Source organism: Pleurodeles waltl, chromosome 3_1 (assembly GCF_031143425.1).
Source record: "Pleurodeles waltl isolate 20211129_DDA chromosome 3_1, aPleWal1.hap1.20221129, whole genome shotgun sequence".
In the NCBI taxonomy this organism is placed as follows: Eukaryota; Metazoa; Chordata; class Amphibia; order Caudata; family Salamandridae; genus Pleurodeles; species Pleurodeles waltl.
This window is the reverse complement of record NC_090440.1, coordinates 741,097,243-741,114,347: the sequence shown is the minus strand read 5'-3', so window position 1 is coordinate 741,114,347 and position 17,105 is coordinate 741,097,243. Positions and strand designations below refer to the sequence as shown.

The 17,105-nt window shown below is 48.2% G+C and overlaps 1 protein-coding gene across 2 annotated transcripts in view; it reads right to left on the bottom strand.

Moving 5' to 3' along the window:
• EIF3M (eukaryotic translation initiation factor 3 subunit M) overlaps positions 1–17,105 on the bottom strand; it is a 133,121-nt gene that overhangs the window by 61,170 nt on the left and 54,846 nt on the right. For both annotated transcript variants that reach the window (XM_069223511.1, XM_069223512.1), the window contains exon 5: positions 6,320–6,414. In XM_069223511.1, the coding sequence (XP_069079612.1) occupies positions 6,320–6,414 (95 nt within the window). The remainder of the gene's footprint in view (positions 1–6,319; positions 6,415–17,105) is intronic.

The window sequence follows — 17,105 nt, the reverse complement described above, 5'->3', positions numbered from 1 at the left end:
TGAGTAAGATGCACTCAAACTCTGAAGTACTGATGCCTTCAAGTTGTTTTTACAGAGACACTGTCGATATGTAGAAAAGTACTGCAAAAATAGGTGCTGGTTATATATTTGCAAATTCAAATTGACTATAAAGATTTCACATCAAACAACTGTTGGCCAACTATTGGGCCATTTGCAATCAGACACCGTCTTGGCTTCATCCACGCCATACCTAGCTACAGGATATTATTGTTAGCCACCAGAAGCCAAATGGACCTTTCCTGGGTTGGCAACGAGCAAATTATACAAGCCAAACGGCAGTGACAGCAGCCTTTATGATGAATAAGAGACTTAAAGAGCTGATACTTCAACATCAGTTAGGTATTCCGATAAGACACACAACAGTCTCTCTGTGTAGGTGGTTTGCACAGTTAATTTACTGTAAATCTTCACAATGTTTTGAGAACTAGAAAGAACGAAGTTGTAACTTAACAGTAGGAATAGTTTTGTATCTTTAAGAAATTTCTGGATTAACATGTTGTGTATTCTACCATCTAGTGTGAGTCTGGAATATTAACTTCTTAGTTCTCCAGTTTTTGTCCCTGTTTCTGGGTGTTGTCTGGTAGTATTTGGCACTAAGTGCGTCCCCTTGTGACATCTAACGTGCGCCACTGAAGCCCCTGTGTGTGGTCACCATCTTCAGATTATTCTCTCCCCTTGGTGACTTACACTGCTTTTTCTTGGCTTCCTAGTATTAGATGTTCTCTTAAAGTTCTTACTTTGTTTGCTTTAACCCGGTGCACCTCATTTCTTGGGGGAAGTAGGTGGGCTGCATGTGAATCCAGAAAGTCCTTTAAGATGCTAAGCCACTTTTACTGGTAAGCAACCATTTTGTTTTACAGCATGAATTTATTTGGATTCACATGGTGTGCATTGCTTTTGTAGCAGTATCTTGTCCGCCTTAGGCATTTGGGTTGAAATGAGCATGAACTGGCAAAAAAAATGCTTCAATAGCCTTTGTCCCTTATACAGTTGAATGTCGATGCAAAAGGTGATGACCACATGGCCATGAGGTACAGTTCCTTGTGGAATATGCTATAGGTCGTGTGTCTAGCTGAACACCTGCCTTCCTGTCGCAGGTTTCAATTGTGTGAGCTATCCATCTTGATATGTTGTCTTTCTTTTTTTTGGTGTTAAAATCGGATAACCCTTGTTGTGGTCTGCAGAGGATAGATTTGGCTTACCTTCCTGAAGAGTTTTGTCCTTTACAAGTAGTACATCACAGCCTGGGTAATGTGAAACTGTGATAATACCTTTGGTAGGAAGCGCAGGTTTGTTCTCATGACCACCCTGTCCTTATGTATTCGCAGGTAGGGTTCCTGGGTGGTTCGCACTTCCAGTTCACTCACCCTAGTTACTTAAGTGATAGTGATCAGAAAGGCAGACTTTAGGGTTAAAAACCTGAGCTCTGACTTGTGCAATAGCTGTTCAAAAGGATCTCTAATTAGTTTTGCAAGCACCAAGTTAAGGTCCCCCATGGGTGATGGTGCTGATCTGGGTGTTGCTGATGTTTTTGCTCACTCTAGAAACCTTGTTACAGGTGCAGTCAAGAAACCTCCAATATATGTCCTCTTGTGTAGGCTACTATCGCTGCCAAGTGTACCTGTAATGACGCATAGGGTAAACTCTCATCATATAGGTATCTGATCACTGTGGTATCCTGTGCCTTGGCGTGTTTCCTTTCACCACACAACGTACCTTAACCATTTTGTCATGTAGTATTTTCTTGTGCATGGTCATCAAGCCTCTTCAGCTATCCATTGTTCTTTCATAGCTGTGCTGCTGCCGGTGTCCCAAACAGGTCCTCAGGAGCCATTCTGCTAGACTCAAGTTGCTAGATTCCGGGTGGGGTGCTATACACTTCTGCAAGGACAGCAGGCCGTGAGTGGCGGGTAAAAGGTATTCTATTTTGTTGTGCCATCTCTACCAACTATGAAAAACAAGCCTGCCTTGCAGGGCAATTAGGACTAGTGTCATATGTGACTGTTTGTCACTAGAGGTATTGGGGGGGGGAGGGGAGGGAGGAGGGGGGGGGGGGAGGGGAGGGAGGAGGGGGGTAGGTAGACGGGAGGGCAAATCAGTACAAAGGCATATGCAAAGTTTCCCTGACTAGTTTATCCACAGAGCATTTCCTGCAGATAGGGTGCCTGGATGTGAAGTCACTGCATTTTCTGTTTTTGGGAGTTGCGAATAATACCACTTCTGGTTCCCCCCCCACTGGAGAAACACCTTTTTAATGTATAAGCAAACAGACCGGTATCAGTCTCATACAAGTATGTGCCATTAGTTCATACAGGGAGAGACTGATATCTGCCTGCTTAGTCTGTTTGCTTCTAGGTTTTCCAGCCCTGGCAGGTGTACTGCTGTTATGGTTATCATTCTGTGGATGGCCCATCTCCAGATTTCCTGAACTTGCTTTGATAGTCTGTATAATTTTGATCCTCCTTGTTTGTGGAGGTAAAACATGGTGAGATACCACAGGTATCCTTTGAGGGATGCATTTGTGGTGATGGTCACTGTGTGGCCTGGTTGCATGAGGTCTTCTCACTATTATGTTGTCTTTGTTCCACCATGTCCTCTCTTCCAGTACCTTTTGCATTACCACCACCACCACATCTTTCCAACTCCCAGTTGCTTGCGACTATTGGTCTTGGATCCTCCCGGATTGGTCTCATATACAGTCTTGCATGAGGAATGTAGGAGACCATCATTTCCTTCATTTTCCTCACTACCTTTACTGTGAGAGACTGACGCTTATGGTAGCGGTCAGCTTACTCTGTTAGCATCTCAAGCTTCTTAGGTGTAGGGGTAGGCTCTGGCCTCCAGTGTTCTGATTTTTGCTCCTAGAAACACTCTCTCTGGCAGTGGTGATGACTCTTACATGTTTATTGTACATCCTAGATTATTAAACGTGTTCATGACCATCCTGAAGTTCCTCTGCACGTCGAGGAAGAGCCTGCTTTCAACAGCCAGCAATCTAGATACTTTGTTAACACCTGTGACGCTGATTTGATGCAAAAGGAGAGTAGCCACAATTGGCAATGGACCTGGTTTACGGCAAAGCACAGGAATCTTTTGTTTGGTATTCATGGAAATTTACAAGTAGGTTTACTTTGAATCTTTGGTCCCAATGTGGTCTTTTTCCTGCGCCAATGAAATGACATCTTTAAATACTGTCATTGTGAATCTTTGTGTTCCAGAATCCACATTCAGAATGGAGTAGTTTGCCTGGTTGACCTTTGTCTGCGGATTATTCTTTTTTTGCTTGATTTTGTATGAGCTCTTCTACCTCGTGTTGGAGGGACAGCCCTTCTTCCTTCGTGCATGTTTTTTTTCTCAGTAGTACCCCTGGAGGTGGCCATATCAATTTTATGCAATACCCATGTTGGATGATTCTGAGGAACCATTTGTCAAGTATGACTTTTCTCCATTCCCAGACAAAGGCTCCAAGTCTGTTCTCAACTGGTATTATGTGGTTGGACTGCTGTGCGTGTAGTCACTTGTTTGAGGGGCTTGATGCTCTGGAAGGATGTCCCCTTCTCTTGCTCTACCCCTAAAGGGATGAGGCTCTGGTGTTTGGAACTGCCACTGTTTTGGGGGTGCTTGTTGTGGGGTTGTGTGCTGTTAAGGGAGCAGCAATGTAAAGATCTGTAAACTCCCCTCACAATTCGTTTTTGAAACCTGATACTAAGGACCAGGCATGCTTTCTCATGGCTGTGCCTGTGACCAGTTGTCTGCCTACCATGTCTGCAGCATCCAGTGCTAATTTTAAGCTAGTGCTGGCAATTGTTTCTACTTCTTCTATAAGAGAGGTCACTCTTTTTTTTCTACTGTTCTGGGGAACGTTTCATGAGTTCTCCCACTTAGCAGTTCAAGAGTAGGTTGGAGTTGGCAATCCACCAAAGGTTTCCTGCCCCTTTTCCACCTTTGGAGGATCGTCGCCATACTGGCCTTAAGGCAACACTTTTTTCACTCAACTTGAGTGCTCTCTCTTTAGGGGTGGTGTATCCATAAGCCTCTCTTGATTGCCTTTCAGTGCCAGACGTTTCTCAGATTGATGTCCTCCATCGGTGTACTGGTAGCGGTACCCGTGGGCCTCCTTTTGCTTCCCCTTCACTTCGGTTCACAAGAGTTTTGACATTGAGGTAGTCTTGTGCAGCTTCAAGGCTTACCCCAGGGTGTTTTATTTTTTTAAGTTACCCCGAGACCGTTCAGTGTTCTTTCTTCTTGTGAGGATAGTTTGGCTCTACCTTAATGAACTTTTCTTCTGCCCCCGTAACTTCCACCTAAGCCACCTCTGCGTCTTTGACATTGCCCTCCTTTTCACTTGATAGCCAGAGGTCCCTCAGCGATAAGTTGCTCTTCTTCTGTGCCTGCATGGGAGCGCAGTGTGTCTGCCCCTGCTTCTCCCTGTTCATAATGTTTTCGCTATACAATTGGTGCATGCTTCACAGTTTTCAGAGCTGTTGTCTCTACGCAGGCAGAGATTACAGACTTTGGCCCTCATTATGTCCCTGGTGTATGGCGGTATTTTGGAGAAAGGTACTGCCAACAAGCTGGTGGTACCTTTCCCCAAAATACGACATTGGCGGTTTGGCTCAAGCCAAACCGCCAATGTACCACTCTGTCCGGCAGGGCAGTAACAGCTGCCAGGCTGGAGACTTCAGTCTCCAGCTAGGCGGCCGTCACTGTCCCACCTGTGGGATTATGACCCGACCTACCACCATGGTTTTCGTGGCAATCTTACCGCCATGAAAACCATGGCGGTAGGCACTATCAGGGCCAGGGAATTCATTCCCTGACACTGATAGGGGTCTCCCCTTTCACCCCTCCCCAGAGTGCTCCCCCCCTTCACCCTCCTGACCCCAACATACACACACATTCACGCACCAACATACACACACACACTCATGCCCACATTCACCCACAAATGCATACATTCTTTCACACAACACACAGACATACATTCTAGCACACACGCATTCACACCACACAACATAACATAACATATACGCACTCACACCAATTCATGCACGCACACAATCACATACACCCACACACACACACACACAACAGCCCCCACCCCCCCTCCCATCGGAGCACCCAACTTATCTGCTTGCAGGGGGTCCTCTGGAAGGAGATGGGATGGGGCGCTGCTACCAGCAGCAGCGCCTGCCAGCAGAACACCACCAGGCTGTATCATGATACGGTCTGCGGTGATCTACTGGCGCACCTCACCTTAGCGCCGTCGGGCGCCATGACCGTCTGGCGGAATTCTGGCTACGGTCATAATATGGCGGACGGTAGGGAGCAGCGGTGACAGTGTTTTGGCAGCCGTCGCCGCAGCGGTAGGCGATCATTACCACCAATGTCTTAATGAGGGCCTTTGTGTTTGTCCCATTGAGTGAACTAATGTTGGCACTTGGGGCAGAATCTAAAAAGTGTATTTTCAATTTCCCCCTGATGATTGCAACTCTCAGTCTGAGCATTCTCTGACCACGTAGTCTGACACACCATGATCCACCTTCTTGATCTTCAGTGTTTTCTAGTTTTCATTCCCTCTTCCTTACCCTAGTTCTCTGTACATTGTTTATCCATTGATTTCCTCCATGGTCCGTCAACTTCCTTCAGCACTTCTCTTTAGGTGCTGCCCTATGACTGCCTAACCACAGGAGAACCATCCCCTACATTATTTTTTTTTTTTATAATGCATGGATACAGCGTTTTTTCAGTCAAAAGTACTAAACAGATGTGCTACTTTTTCTGAAAAGGGTGACATCCTGCATTGAAAAAGGTGTTTGTGTCGCAAAAATATTTTTAACAGTGAAAATGTATAGATTGTTGGAGTTAGGCTGAGAAGTTTACCTGGCATAATCACCAATTAATCATTTATTGTGATTGGCGTGTTCCTATGTTGTACTGTACTATACTTCAATAAAAAAAAAAATAATAATAAAGAGAATGTCTTATTCAGGTGTTATCTGTCAGATGTTTTAAGATATCTTTACTTTTATAAATTATTTTGATGAAAAGGATTAAAAACTAGTATTTTCCTTAACAGACAACTCAACTTTTGCAAATAGTTTTATCAATTTAGAATTATTTACTTTTGAAAAAGTTTACAACATCATTTGAAATGGATATCCATTAACACAAATGTTCACACTCTACTTAGAAGAAAAGTCATCATCTGCGAGTGCTGAGGTATGAACACTGGTTTATTTTACTTATTTTTCTGCTCAACAAACAGGATCGAAATCTTGGATTTGAATAGAAATACCTTTTTTTGCAGTCAACAAGTGCTTCATAAAGCAGTCTTAAAAGTGTGTGCTTCTTGTCCGTACTCAGGTTCCAGCAGGAAATCCATTTTCTAACCTGAAGTTTAAAACATGGATGTAAACATTTTGAAAGATTTACAGAAACTGAAATCTAATAATGTGTGAATATTAAACCTAATTAACCTTCAATTATGTGAAGAATGAATAAAAGACTTGAGCCAAGAGATACAATTGAGCTTAAAAAAAAAAAAATTAAACAAAAAGTTCAAAGAGATCTCATGAACAACCTTTTTGGAAACCAGGAAATACTAAAGCGCTACTGCAATAAAGCTTTGCCTGCTTATTGCAACAGGAAGCATGTTTTGGGAAGAAAAAAAAAGAAGTGACTATTATATTTAGGGAAAAATAGACTAATAACCATGTTTTTTTCTAGCTGCAGTGGGGCAAACTCCAATACAATCAACTCTAGCGTATGAAAAAAATGTTCCCTGACTTTAAACTTTTTTCCCCCAATAGTCACTAAAGGCTCCGTTACTCCAATGCACTCTAAGGTCAGAAAATGGACATTTTAAAGTGGCCTCTATACCGTATCTTTTTGTTTATCAAACTATGTTCTGAACCTGAAAGCCATATAAGCAGGCAAAGAGCATGCACCAGTTACCTACCGCTCCACACAATAGACAGGACAAGACCGCAGTTACAGCCTTTATGCCCTTCCTGATATCACAAATGTAAATCAGCTCATCATCTGCATACAAGGAGCCAGTATGCAGTGTTCCTTCAAGGGGAAACCCTCACTCCCTGCCACAGTTTCTTAGCCAGTGGCTCTATGGCTAAGGTAAAAAGCAGTGGTGGGGGTTGGGAAATAAAAGGACACCCCTGCCACATGCCTCTCTTCACTGGGAAAGAAGAAGAAATGCTCCGGCCCACCCTCACTCGAGCGATGGGAACTGCATACAGGAGACGGATAAGGCTTTGTAGGTGGCCAGCGACACCAAAGGCTGTAAGAGTTGAAAACATATATTCCCAGTCTAGCGTATAAACTGCTTTTGCAAGATCCATAACCAGGCACGCAGGATATAGCCATTGGACTGGCACCCGTTCCATAACTCTACGTAGTCCATGGATATTAAGCGTTGTGGATCTGCCTGGAACTAAACCACTCTGGTCTGTATCAGTGGCAGTTGGCCTAGTAACTTAGAGGCAATAATTTTACCTAGGATCTTGTAGTCCCGGCAATGAAAGGGGGAGGTACGAAGCCATCTCCTTCAGGTCTCTGTCTGGTTTAGGGAGGGACACGAGTACAGCCTCCCTCATTGACAGGGGAAATCCATTTTATAAAATTCAATGGGGTACCCATCTAACCCCTGGGTATTACCATTGCTAGTGCCTTTACAGCCTCATTTAGGTCGGGCAGTGAAAGGGGTGGGATTAGGGCCTCTAATTTAGAAGAATGGCAGTGTGAACCCCTGGAGAAGGGTATTTATCTTCCAAGTTCTAATCAATGGTGGGAGGGCCATACAGATCTCGGTAATAGGCAGTAAAGGCCTCATGAATATCTGCCTGGTTAGTTAGTAAGCAAGTGGGGGACGTCCTAATCGCTAAGATGGGAACTGAGCTACGCAAAAGCCACGCCAACAGGTGGCCCAATTTGTTCCCCTTAGCATGCATCCGGGCCTGGTATGCTTTAAAAACTAGGCAGCAGAGCTGCTCTACTAGTCAGGCAAGTCTCTCAGTGGCGTCAATGAGCTGGTGGTTCCCCCTTGGGGATGTGTGTGTTTGGAGTTTCACTTCCCGGAGTGCATTTTCCATTGTGTTAACTCCTTATGTATTGATGCTCAAACTCCCACAGTTGTGCGGATACAGTGTCTACATACCACTGCTTTCAGTGCCTCCCAGTCAACCAAATGAGAGGTTGCAGTGCCCCAGTTATCTGCCAGATAGTGTTTCAAAGTCTTGTGTGGTTTCCCTGAACCCTTGGTCTTCCAGTGCCACAAGCTGTAATCTCCATGTGGGTACTGGAGGTCGTGGAGGCCCCCAGCAGGATTGCACCAGTAAAGGATTATGGTCAGTGTAGGAAGTTGGCTCTGTATGCACTATTTCAAAGTAAGGAATAGTATGCACAGAATCCAAGGGTTCCCCTTAGAGGTAAGATAGTGGCAAAGAGAGATAATACTAATGCTCTATTTTGTGGTAGTGTGGTCGAGCAGTAGGCTTATCAAAGGAGTAGTGTTAGGCATTTGTTGAAACATACACACAGGCAATAAATGAGGAACACACACTCAGAGACAAATCCAGCCAATAGGTTTTGTTATAGAAAAATATATTTTCTTAGTTTATTTTAAGAACCACAGGTTCAAATTCTACATGTAATATCTCATTTGAAAGGTATTGCAGGTAAGTACTTTAGGAACTTTGAATCATTACATTAGCATGTATACTTTTTACATAAAACACCATAAGCTGTTTTAAAAGTGGACACAGTGCAATTTTCACAGTTCCTGGGGGATGTAAAGTATTGTTAGGTTTCACAGGTAAGTAAGTCACTTACAGGTTTCAGTTTTTGGTCCAAGGTAGCCCACCGTTGGGGGTTCAGAGCAACCCCAAAGTTACCACACCAGCAGCTCAGGGCTGGTTAGGTGCAGAGGTCAAAGAGGTGCCCAAAACACATAGGTTTCAATGGAGAGAAGGGGGTGCCCTGGTTCCGGTCTGCCAGCAGGTAAGTACCCGCGTCTTCGGAGGGCAGACCAGGGGGGTTTTGTAGGGCACCGGGGGGGACACAAGTCAGCACAAAAAGTACACCCTCGGCAGCGCGGGGGCGGCCGGGTGCAGTGTGCAAACACGCGTCGGGTTTCCAATGGTTTTCAATGAGAGATCAAGGGATCTCTTCAGCGTTGCAGGCAGGCAAGGGGGGGGCTCCTCGGGGTAGCCACCACCTGGACAAGGGAGAGGGCCTCCTGAGGGTCACTCCTGCACAGAAGTTCTGTTCCTTCAGGTGCTGGGGGCTGCGGGTGCAGGGTCTTTTCCAGCCGTCGGGACTTTAGGTTCAGGCAGTCGCGGTCAGGGGGAGCCTCGGGATTCCCTCTGCAGGCGTCGCTGTGGGGGCTCAGGGGGGACAACTTTGATTACTCACGATCTCGGAGTCGCCGGAGGGTCCTCCCTGAGGTGTTGGTTCTCCACCAGTCGAGTCGGGGTCGCCGGGTGCAGTGTTGCAAGTCTCACGCTTCTTGCGGGGAGTTGCAGGGGTCTTTAAATCTGCTCCTTGAAACAAAGTTGCAGTTCTTTTGGAGCAGTGCCGCTGTCTTCGGGAGTTTCTTGGTCTCTTGGAAGCAGGGCAGTCCTCTGAGGATTCAGAGGTCGCTGGTCCTGGAGAAAGCGTCGCTGGAGCAGGTTTCTTTAGAAGGCAGGAGACAGGCCGGTAGGACTGGGGCCAAAGCAGTTGGTGTCTTCTTTCTTCTTCTGCAGGGGTTTTCAGCTCAGCAGTCTTCTTCTTCGGTAAGTTGCAGGAATCTAAATTCTTAGGTTCAGGGAAGCCCTTAAATACTAAATTTAAGGGCGTGTTTAGGTCTGGGGGGTTAGTAGCCAATGGCTACTAGCCCTGAGGGTGGGTACACCCTCTTTGTGCCTCCTCCCAAGGGGAGGGGGTCACATCCCTAATCCTATTGGGGAATCCTCCATCTGCAAGATGGAGGATTTCTAAAAGTTAGAGTCACTTCAGCTCAGGACACCTTAGGGGCTGTCCTGACTGACCAGTGACTCCTCCTTGTTATTCTCATTATTTTCTCCGGCCTTGCCACCAAAAGTACGGGCCGGGGCCGGAGGGGGCGGGCAACTCCACTAGCTGGAGTGTCCTGCGGTGCTGGCACAAAGGGGTGAGCCTTTGAGGCTCACCGCCAGGTGTGACAGCTCCTGCCTGGGGGAGGTGTTAGCATCTCCACCCAGTGCAGGCTTTGTTACTGGCCTCAGAGTGACAAAGGCACTCTCCCCATGGGGCCAGCAACATGTCTCGGTTGTGGCAGGCTGCTGGAACCAGTCAGCCTACACAGATAGTCGGTTAAGGTTTCAGGGGGCACCTCTAAAGTGCCCTCTGGGGTGTATTTTACAATAAAATGTACACTGGCATCAGAGTGCATTTATTGTGCTGAGAAGTTTGGTATCAAACTTCCCAGTTTTCAGTGTAACCATTATGGTGCTGTGGAGTTCGTGTAAAACAGACTCCCAGACCATATACTCTTATGGCTACTTTGCACTTACAATGTCTAAGGTTTTGTTTAGACACTGTAGGGGCACAGTGCTCATGCACTGGTGCCCTCACCTATGGTATAGTGCACCCTGCCTTAGGGCTGTAAGTCCTGCTAGAGGGGTGACTTATCTATACCTGCATAGGCAGTGAGAGGCTGGCATGGCACCCTGGGGGGAGTGCCATGTCGACTTACTTGTTTTGTTCTCACCAGCACACACAAGCTGGCAAGCAGTGTGTCTGTGCTGAGTGAGGGGTCTCCAGGGTGGCATAGGACATGCTGCAGCCCTTAGAGACCTTCCTTGGCATCAGGGCCCTTGGTACCAGGGGTACCAGTTACAAGGGACTTATCTGGATGCCAGGGTGTGCCAATTGTGGATACAAAAGTACAGGTTAGGGAAAGAACACTGGTGCTGGGGCCTGGTTAGCAGGCCTCAGCACACTTTCAATTCAAAACCTAGCATCAGCAAAGGCAAAAAGTCAGGGGGTAACCATGCCAAGGAGGCATTTCCTTACAGTCAGAGAACATTTTCCCCAAATATGCTGCGGTGGTGCCAGTGAGTGCAATGGGGCCTGGCAAAACATATAGGGGGTCATTCTAACCCTGGCGGTCCGAGGCTGCCAGGGCTAAAATGACGGAAGCACCGCCAACAGGCTGGCGGTGCTTCCCTGCCCATTCTGACCGCGGCGGTAAAGCCGGGGTCAGAAAACCGGGTCCGGCGGTTTCCAGCCGGATTTCCCCCGGCTGGGCGAATCCGCCATGGCGGCGCTGCCCCCTAAAGGGCCCCAGCCTGCTTTTCGCGACGGGTGCAACTGCACCCGTCGCACACCTGCAACACCGCCGGCTCCATTCAGAGCCGGCTTCAGTGTTGCAGGCCCCCTTCCCGCTGGGCCGGCGGGCGCTAACAATGTTAGCGCCCGCCGGCCCAGCGGGAAGGTCTGAATGGCACCAGCGGTCTTTATGAATGACCCCCATAGTCTAGTCGACCATGCAGATCGTGTGGCGTGGAATAATATGTAAACTCTGTGCCGGATGCAGTGTGCGCCAGCAATCGTGCAGCGCCCACTGCCCCAGCCATTGGGAGAAGTGCGCCACAGTGGACCCCACAGGCGACGTGGACAGCAGGGGATATGACCGTTCACAGTCAATATTGAGTACACTGTTGAAATCTCCTGCTACTATCCATGGAAGGTGTGCCCATCTTACCAAAACAGTAGATAATCATGAAAAGAAAGCTATTTGAGAGATACTGGGACAGTAGACACTGCCCAATAGCACCTGCTGATTATCAAATAATCCCTCCACAAAAACATATCAGGCCATCGGGATCTACTTCTGTGTTAGTAGAGTTGAATGGAACTCCTGCATGGATCCAGACCATGGGCCCGCAGGCAAACCCCGAGTATGTAGTGAAATAGCAGTATGTAGTGCTGAAGCCTAGTGTCCTCTCCCTCAGCTATGTGCGTTTCCTGCAATAGCGCTATTCGCGCTCTGTGACCCTGGATGTACTGCTGTATTGCGTCTCTTACGAGTCGTGCCCATACCCTGAACATTCCAAGTGACTACTTTGATGTCTGTCATTTAACAGCAATAAGGGAAAGGGACGCCTTCTGCTCATTGTGAGCCCAAGTCTATACCTGTGCTTGTGCATGCTATGCAGCTTCCATGAACTAGGTTATAACATCAACTATTACCCGCAACTCCCATCCCAAGGCGTCTCTGAACTTCAAAGTACGCCCAAACATTGAACATAAAGTTGCAACTTATGGGGTCCCTATTTAGCCCAGCAGCGATAGCCTTGGGCACCCGGGAGCAGGGTGTGGGGGTGGACGGTCCACACATTAAACCTAGTCAATCTTGCAGGGGCAGCATTTGGTGCATGCGCCACCAGGCCCGCACTGGATAACAACTTAAAGGATACAGCGTCTCATCTAGGGCATGAAGTTCTTTTCCTCCACTCATCTCACCCAGCTTGCAAGATGAGGAGGTCATAGAGAGACAGTACTCGTTCAATCAATCAAGGCCTTGTTAAATCAAGGAGCCCGCTGTCTGCGGGGTGACCTCCAGCAGTATATCAGAGGGGGTCTCTTTGGTCGAGCCCACCGATTCAGATTCAGAGGGGCACCCTCTGCTGTCCTGTGACTGATTCGATCCCCTATCCAACCACAGTGCAGATGCCACTGATGGGGCCTGCTATTGTTCCATGCGTGCCGGAGTAGGAGCGATGTTAGTTTTGTTCAGGTAAGATTGTGAAGGGTTTTCCTTCCTCGTTTCCTTCTCTGTGGCTGTTGAATGTGTTCTCGTGGTAAGGACGACGTGGAAGCCTCATATCTACGCTGTTCTACCAAGTCCCAATCATCTGTGGACTTGGTGAAAATGAAGCTAGTGCCATTAGTTATGACCTTGAGTCTAGCTGGGAACAGTAGTGAGTACGTTGAACCAGTCTGGTGCAGCGGTTTCTTGACTCCTGTGAAAGAGGCTCTCCGACACTAGACTGAAGCCTCAGAAGCAGGGAGCAGATAAATGCAAGCGTTCTCATGCTGCAATGGCGCTGCCTCTCACGTCTTTTGCAGTATTATTTATTTGTCCTTGTTGTGCAGAAGGCACAACAACACTGGTCTAGGAGATGCCCCATCTGGAGGCCTGCGAGCCGACACTCTATGCACACGTTCCACCATGTATTGCAGGGCTAGACAATCTGTCCCCATCGCTCGAGCCAACCATCCTTCAAAAAAAAAAAAAAAAACTAGATCAGAGCCTTCTGCTCCTTTTGGGAATCCCACTATTCTGAGGTTGTTCCGCCCAGATCGGCTCTCTGCATCCTCCGCTCAGTGCTCCAGTTCCCGGTCCTGCTCCTCCAGTTTCTTTAGCGACAGTCGCAAGTCCTTAAATTCACTCTCTGTACTTGCAACTCTGGCAGACAATTTATTTTGATCATCCCGCAGTAGCCCAACTTCCACCGCCACAGCATCCACTCTGTTGCGCAGGTCTTGCCTCGTTGCTGCTATGTCTTCCACAATCTTGTCGAGCTACTCATCATGACAGTTGGGCGTTGGGGCCTACTGGTCAGGATGTGCCACGGCACCCAAGCAGTGGGCGACCATTTCAGGGGGACACGGATGATAGTCACCCGCCTGCAAATGTTCCCCTTCTTCCACATGATGAAACCAAGTAAGTGGCTCGGGCAGTTCATCTCAAAGAAGTGGGGCCAGCAGGGGCAATATGGTGAAGCTCGGCAGGGGCAATGAAGTGAAGCTCTGCAGGACAGACCAGGCAGCCAACAAATCAGTGGGGGAGGCCAACCGTTCTCATTGCTCCCACCGCCCACTCCTCACAGTGTTGTGCGGGAAGAGAGAGGGGAAGAACACCAGTTGCTGCACATCCGTACAAGTCTGTCAGCATCCCAACAAAGGCCAAGGTAGGGAGCGGGGGTTAGCAGCAGTCTGGTATGAGGAATCCATAAACAAGAAAGAGCAATGCAAACTGTCTGCCAGTAATTCGCCAACAAATAAGGCTCACCATTTGAAGCGCCCTCAATGCCCAGTTCAATCACTCCAGGTGCAGACACTAGGTTATCTCATCCAGGACAACTAGTCTTAACCGGTGTCTCCCACCACATCAGCACGCCAACAAGCCACTCACCTCTTCCCTCTGGGGCCTTCACAACACCTGTCCCTTAGCAGCACAGGCCGGCACATCAGTCACCCAGGCTCCCAGGAGGCCTACCCACTCACGTCCTCCTCCTCCAGGAGTAGGCACACTCACCGCAGCCAGCCAGTCCACCCTAAATTCCAGCACAGGGCCCCACCTCCCCTGCAGTGGGAGCCTGTCTAGTAGTGGGGTCCACCCCACCTCTGCCATCCGCTAGTCAATCTATGCAGTGGCTAGAATAGCAGCAGCCAGCAGCACCAACCTTGTGGCCCTCAGGCATATGGAGGGGGGTGGGGGGAGAATGAACAGCCACGGTCTTCTCCGGCAGACTGTCGGTCGCCATACTTCAGAGTGGGAGTGGGCTCACTTAAGGCTGTAGGCCACACCCGCTCGCCCAGGACGCACGACAGGAAGGTCTTTTGCATTGCAGCAGGGGAGGCTACCAGGTCATGAAGTGGGGGCACTCCCTCGGTCCAGGCTCCCCTCTCTACCATTCGACGTGTGCTGCCTGCTGAGATGGCTGTGCGTATTGATAAATTGCGGGACGGGCGACAGGAGCCTCTACAGACTTCACCTGCCATCTTGTGGTGCCAAGTCATGCCCCTCCAATTTCCACAAAGAGTTACCTGGTGTTCCTTGGTCTGATCTATGTAGAATCTCAGTGCTCTCCTGGGGTCCGAGAGATGTAGCTATTCCTTCTCCTTAGAGAGGATGAGGCGGAGCATAGAACGCCATCAAGGTGGCATTTTGACGAACATTGAACAGTGCAACAACCTTAGGCAAGAAAGAGGTCTCTGTACGTAAAACCAGTCTTTCTGGGGGGAAAGAGGTGCGCAGCGAGTTAACACAGGGAGCAAGAACCTCACTCATACGCCACACCACACCACACCACTGATATGGTGACGAGAACACTGCCTTGAGGATGAGAAGCCACAAGGAGCAGCTATAAAGCAGCACAAAAGGAATGCACACTGCCCTGCACTGGCATGGGCAGTGCAGGGGCCCCCTAACAGGGCCCCGGCCAGCTTTTCACTGTCTGCATAGCAGACAGTGAAAAGCGAGACGGGTGCAACTGCACCCATCGCTCGGCCACAACACCGCCGGCTCCATTAGGAGCCGGCTCCTATGTTGCGGCCTCATCCCCGCTGGCCCAGCGGGGATGTCGTGATGGGGGCGGCGGGAGTGCAGCCGCATTGGCGGGCGGCAGTAGCCGCCCGCCAATGCCGTAATGACCCCCTAACAGTGGAAGCCTGGCGGTGTCCAGACAGACATGCCCATCCAGACATAAAAATCAACAAAAAATAATTAGAAGCATGGAAGATAGAAGGGGCACCCCAGTTTATAAGGATGATTTTAAAGTTGGAAGGTGGCATACACTGTAACAAGTAATATAACATTTAACCCCTCTGCTGCCAAGTTCATCCCATTAATATCCCCTGCACTACCTCTGCAGTGCTGATTAGGTCAACTGGTCATCTAAAGTGGGGAGTGCTGTGGATCCTCTGGCACTAGCACTGTAGGCTTCCCCAATGTGACATGTTACAGGGGCCAAACCGGATCGCATCAGATCCCACACCCACTACCCACTGCTGATGAGGACGTCACAGATCCCAAAAGATAGTGTCACGAGGAATAGGTAAGGAGAGCATCACGCACAACTGGTGGTATTTCTCTCCTCGCATACCCTCTATTTTGAGGGAGACATCACTGGAAAGGAGTCTCACCTTTCCAGAGATGCCTCTCTCGAACAGATGCCTGCTCATGGATAGCAGATGTACTGTGATGCACAAGCAGGGACCCTCTAGACACCAGAAAAGATTTGTTTTGGGGGGGGGGGGGGGGGGGGGGGTTGGTGTCCGCTCCCCCAGACATGGGTGGACCCTCCATCAGCCCAAGCCCCAAGTGGGGGATATATTATAGACTGAGATTTCCCCTTCCCTGAATAAGTTGTTTGGACCCCCTAAAAGGGTGTGAGTTCCCACTCCACCCCCACCACCCGGGAGAGGAATATTTTACAGTCATTTAATTTTTCAGTCCTTCTGCCCTGGAGCCTTTCTGGCAAAACCCCTGATAGAAATATAATTAAGGAGGCTGTGGAACACTTTAGCCACTTACATTTTGCTTCCGCCCACCAAATGCACAGTGCATAGAGTTTTACACATGCCACATTTGCAGGCCTTTTCTGGCTTGCACCATTAGACCACATTATACACAGAGCACAATGATTTTTGAAGACCTTTGTGTTTATTTTCTGCTGTTTCACTTGTTGTAACATTTGTTTATACATACAAATAATTATTTTCATGTAACAAGGCCTCCACCTTAATGTTGTGTGTGTATATATAGTACTAGAAAGGACTCATAACTGTCCTTAATTATTTGATTGCTCTTTATTATCGAATGACACCTTGAAGGACTTTGTCTCCACACCAAATGCATAGAGCATGTAGGTGGCTGCATTTCTACCAGTAACTCTGCATTCTATTTAGTATATTTATATTTTACAGTATTGGAAAGGCTGCCACAGGGAGGAGTTAGTAAAGGTGTACCTATGCGGTGTTAGGAGACTGAGAGAGGCTAACAGATGGTCAACGCTTAGCCTACGAGTGGTTTCATAGGACTCTTAGGTATAAGGCAGATGGTCTTGGTAGGAGTGACACAAATGATGGCATAAACCACTCCTAATGGCTTGCAATATCCCATTGGGAGGCTGTTGCGGGAGTCTTGTGTGGCTGTTCATGAGCGGTATGCATGGTGTTGGCTGAAGACGTGTGTATCTAGTGGCCTGCTGGAGATGGGTTTGCAACTTGGCTGTTGACTGGGTGAGTGGTAATGTGATTGGTGTTTCAGTCCTAAAGGTGTACGAACGTGATGAGGCCTTGAATGGTGGTGGTTT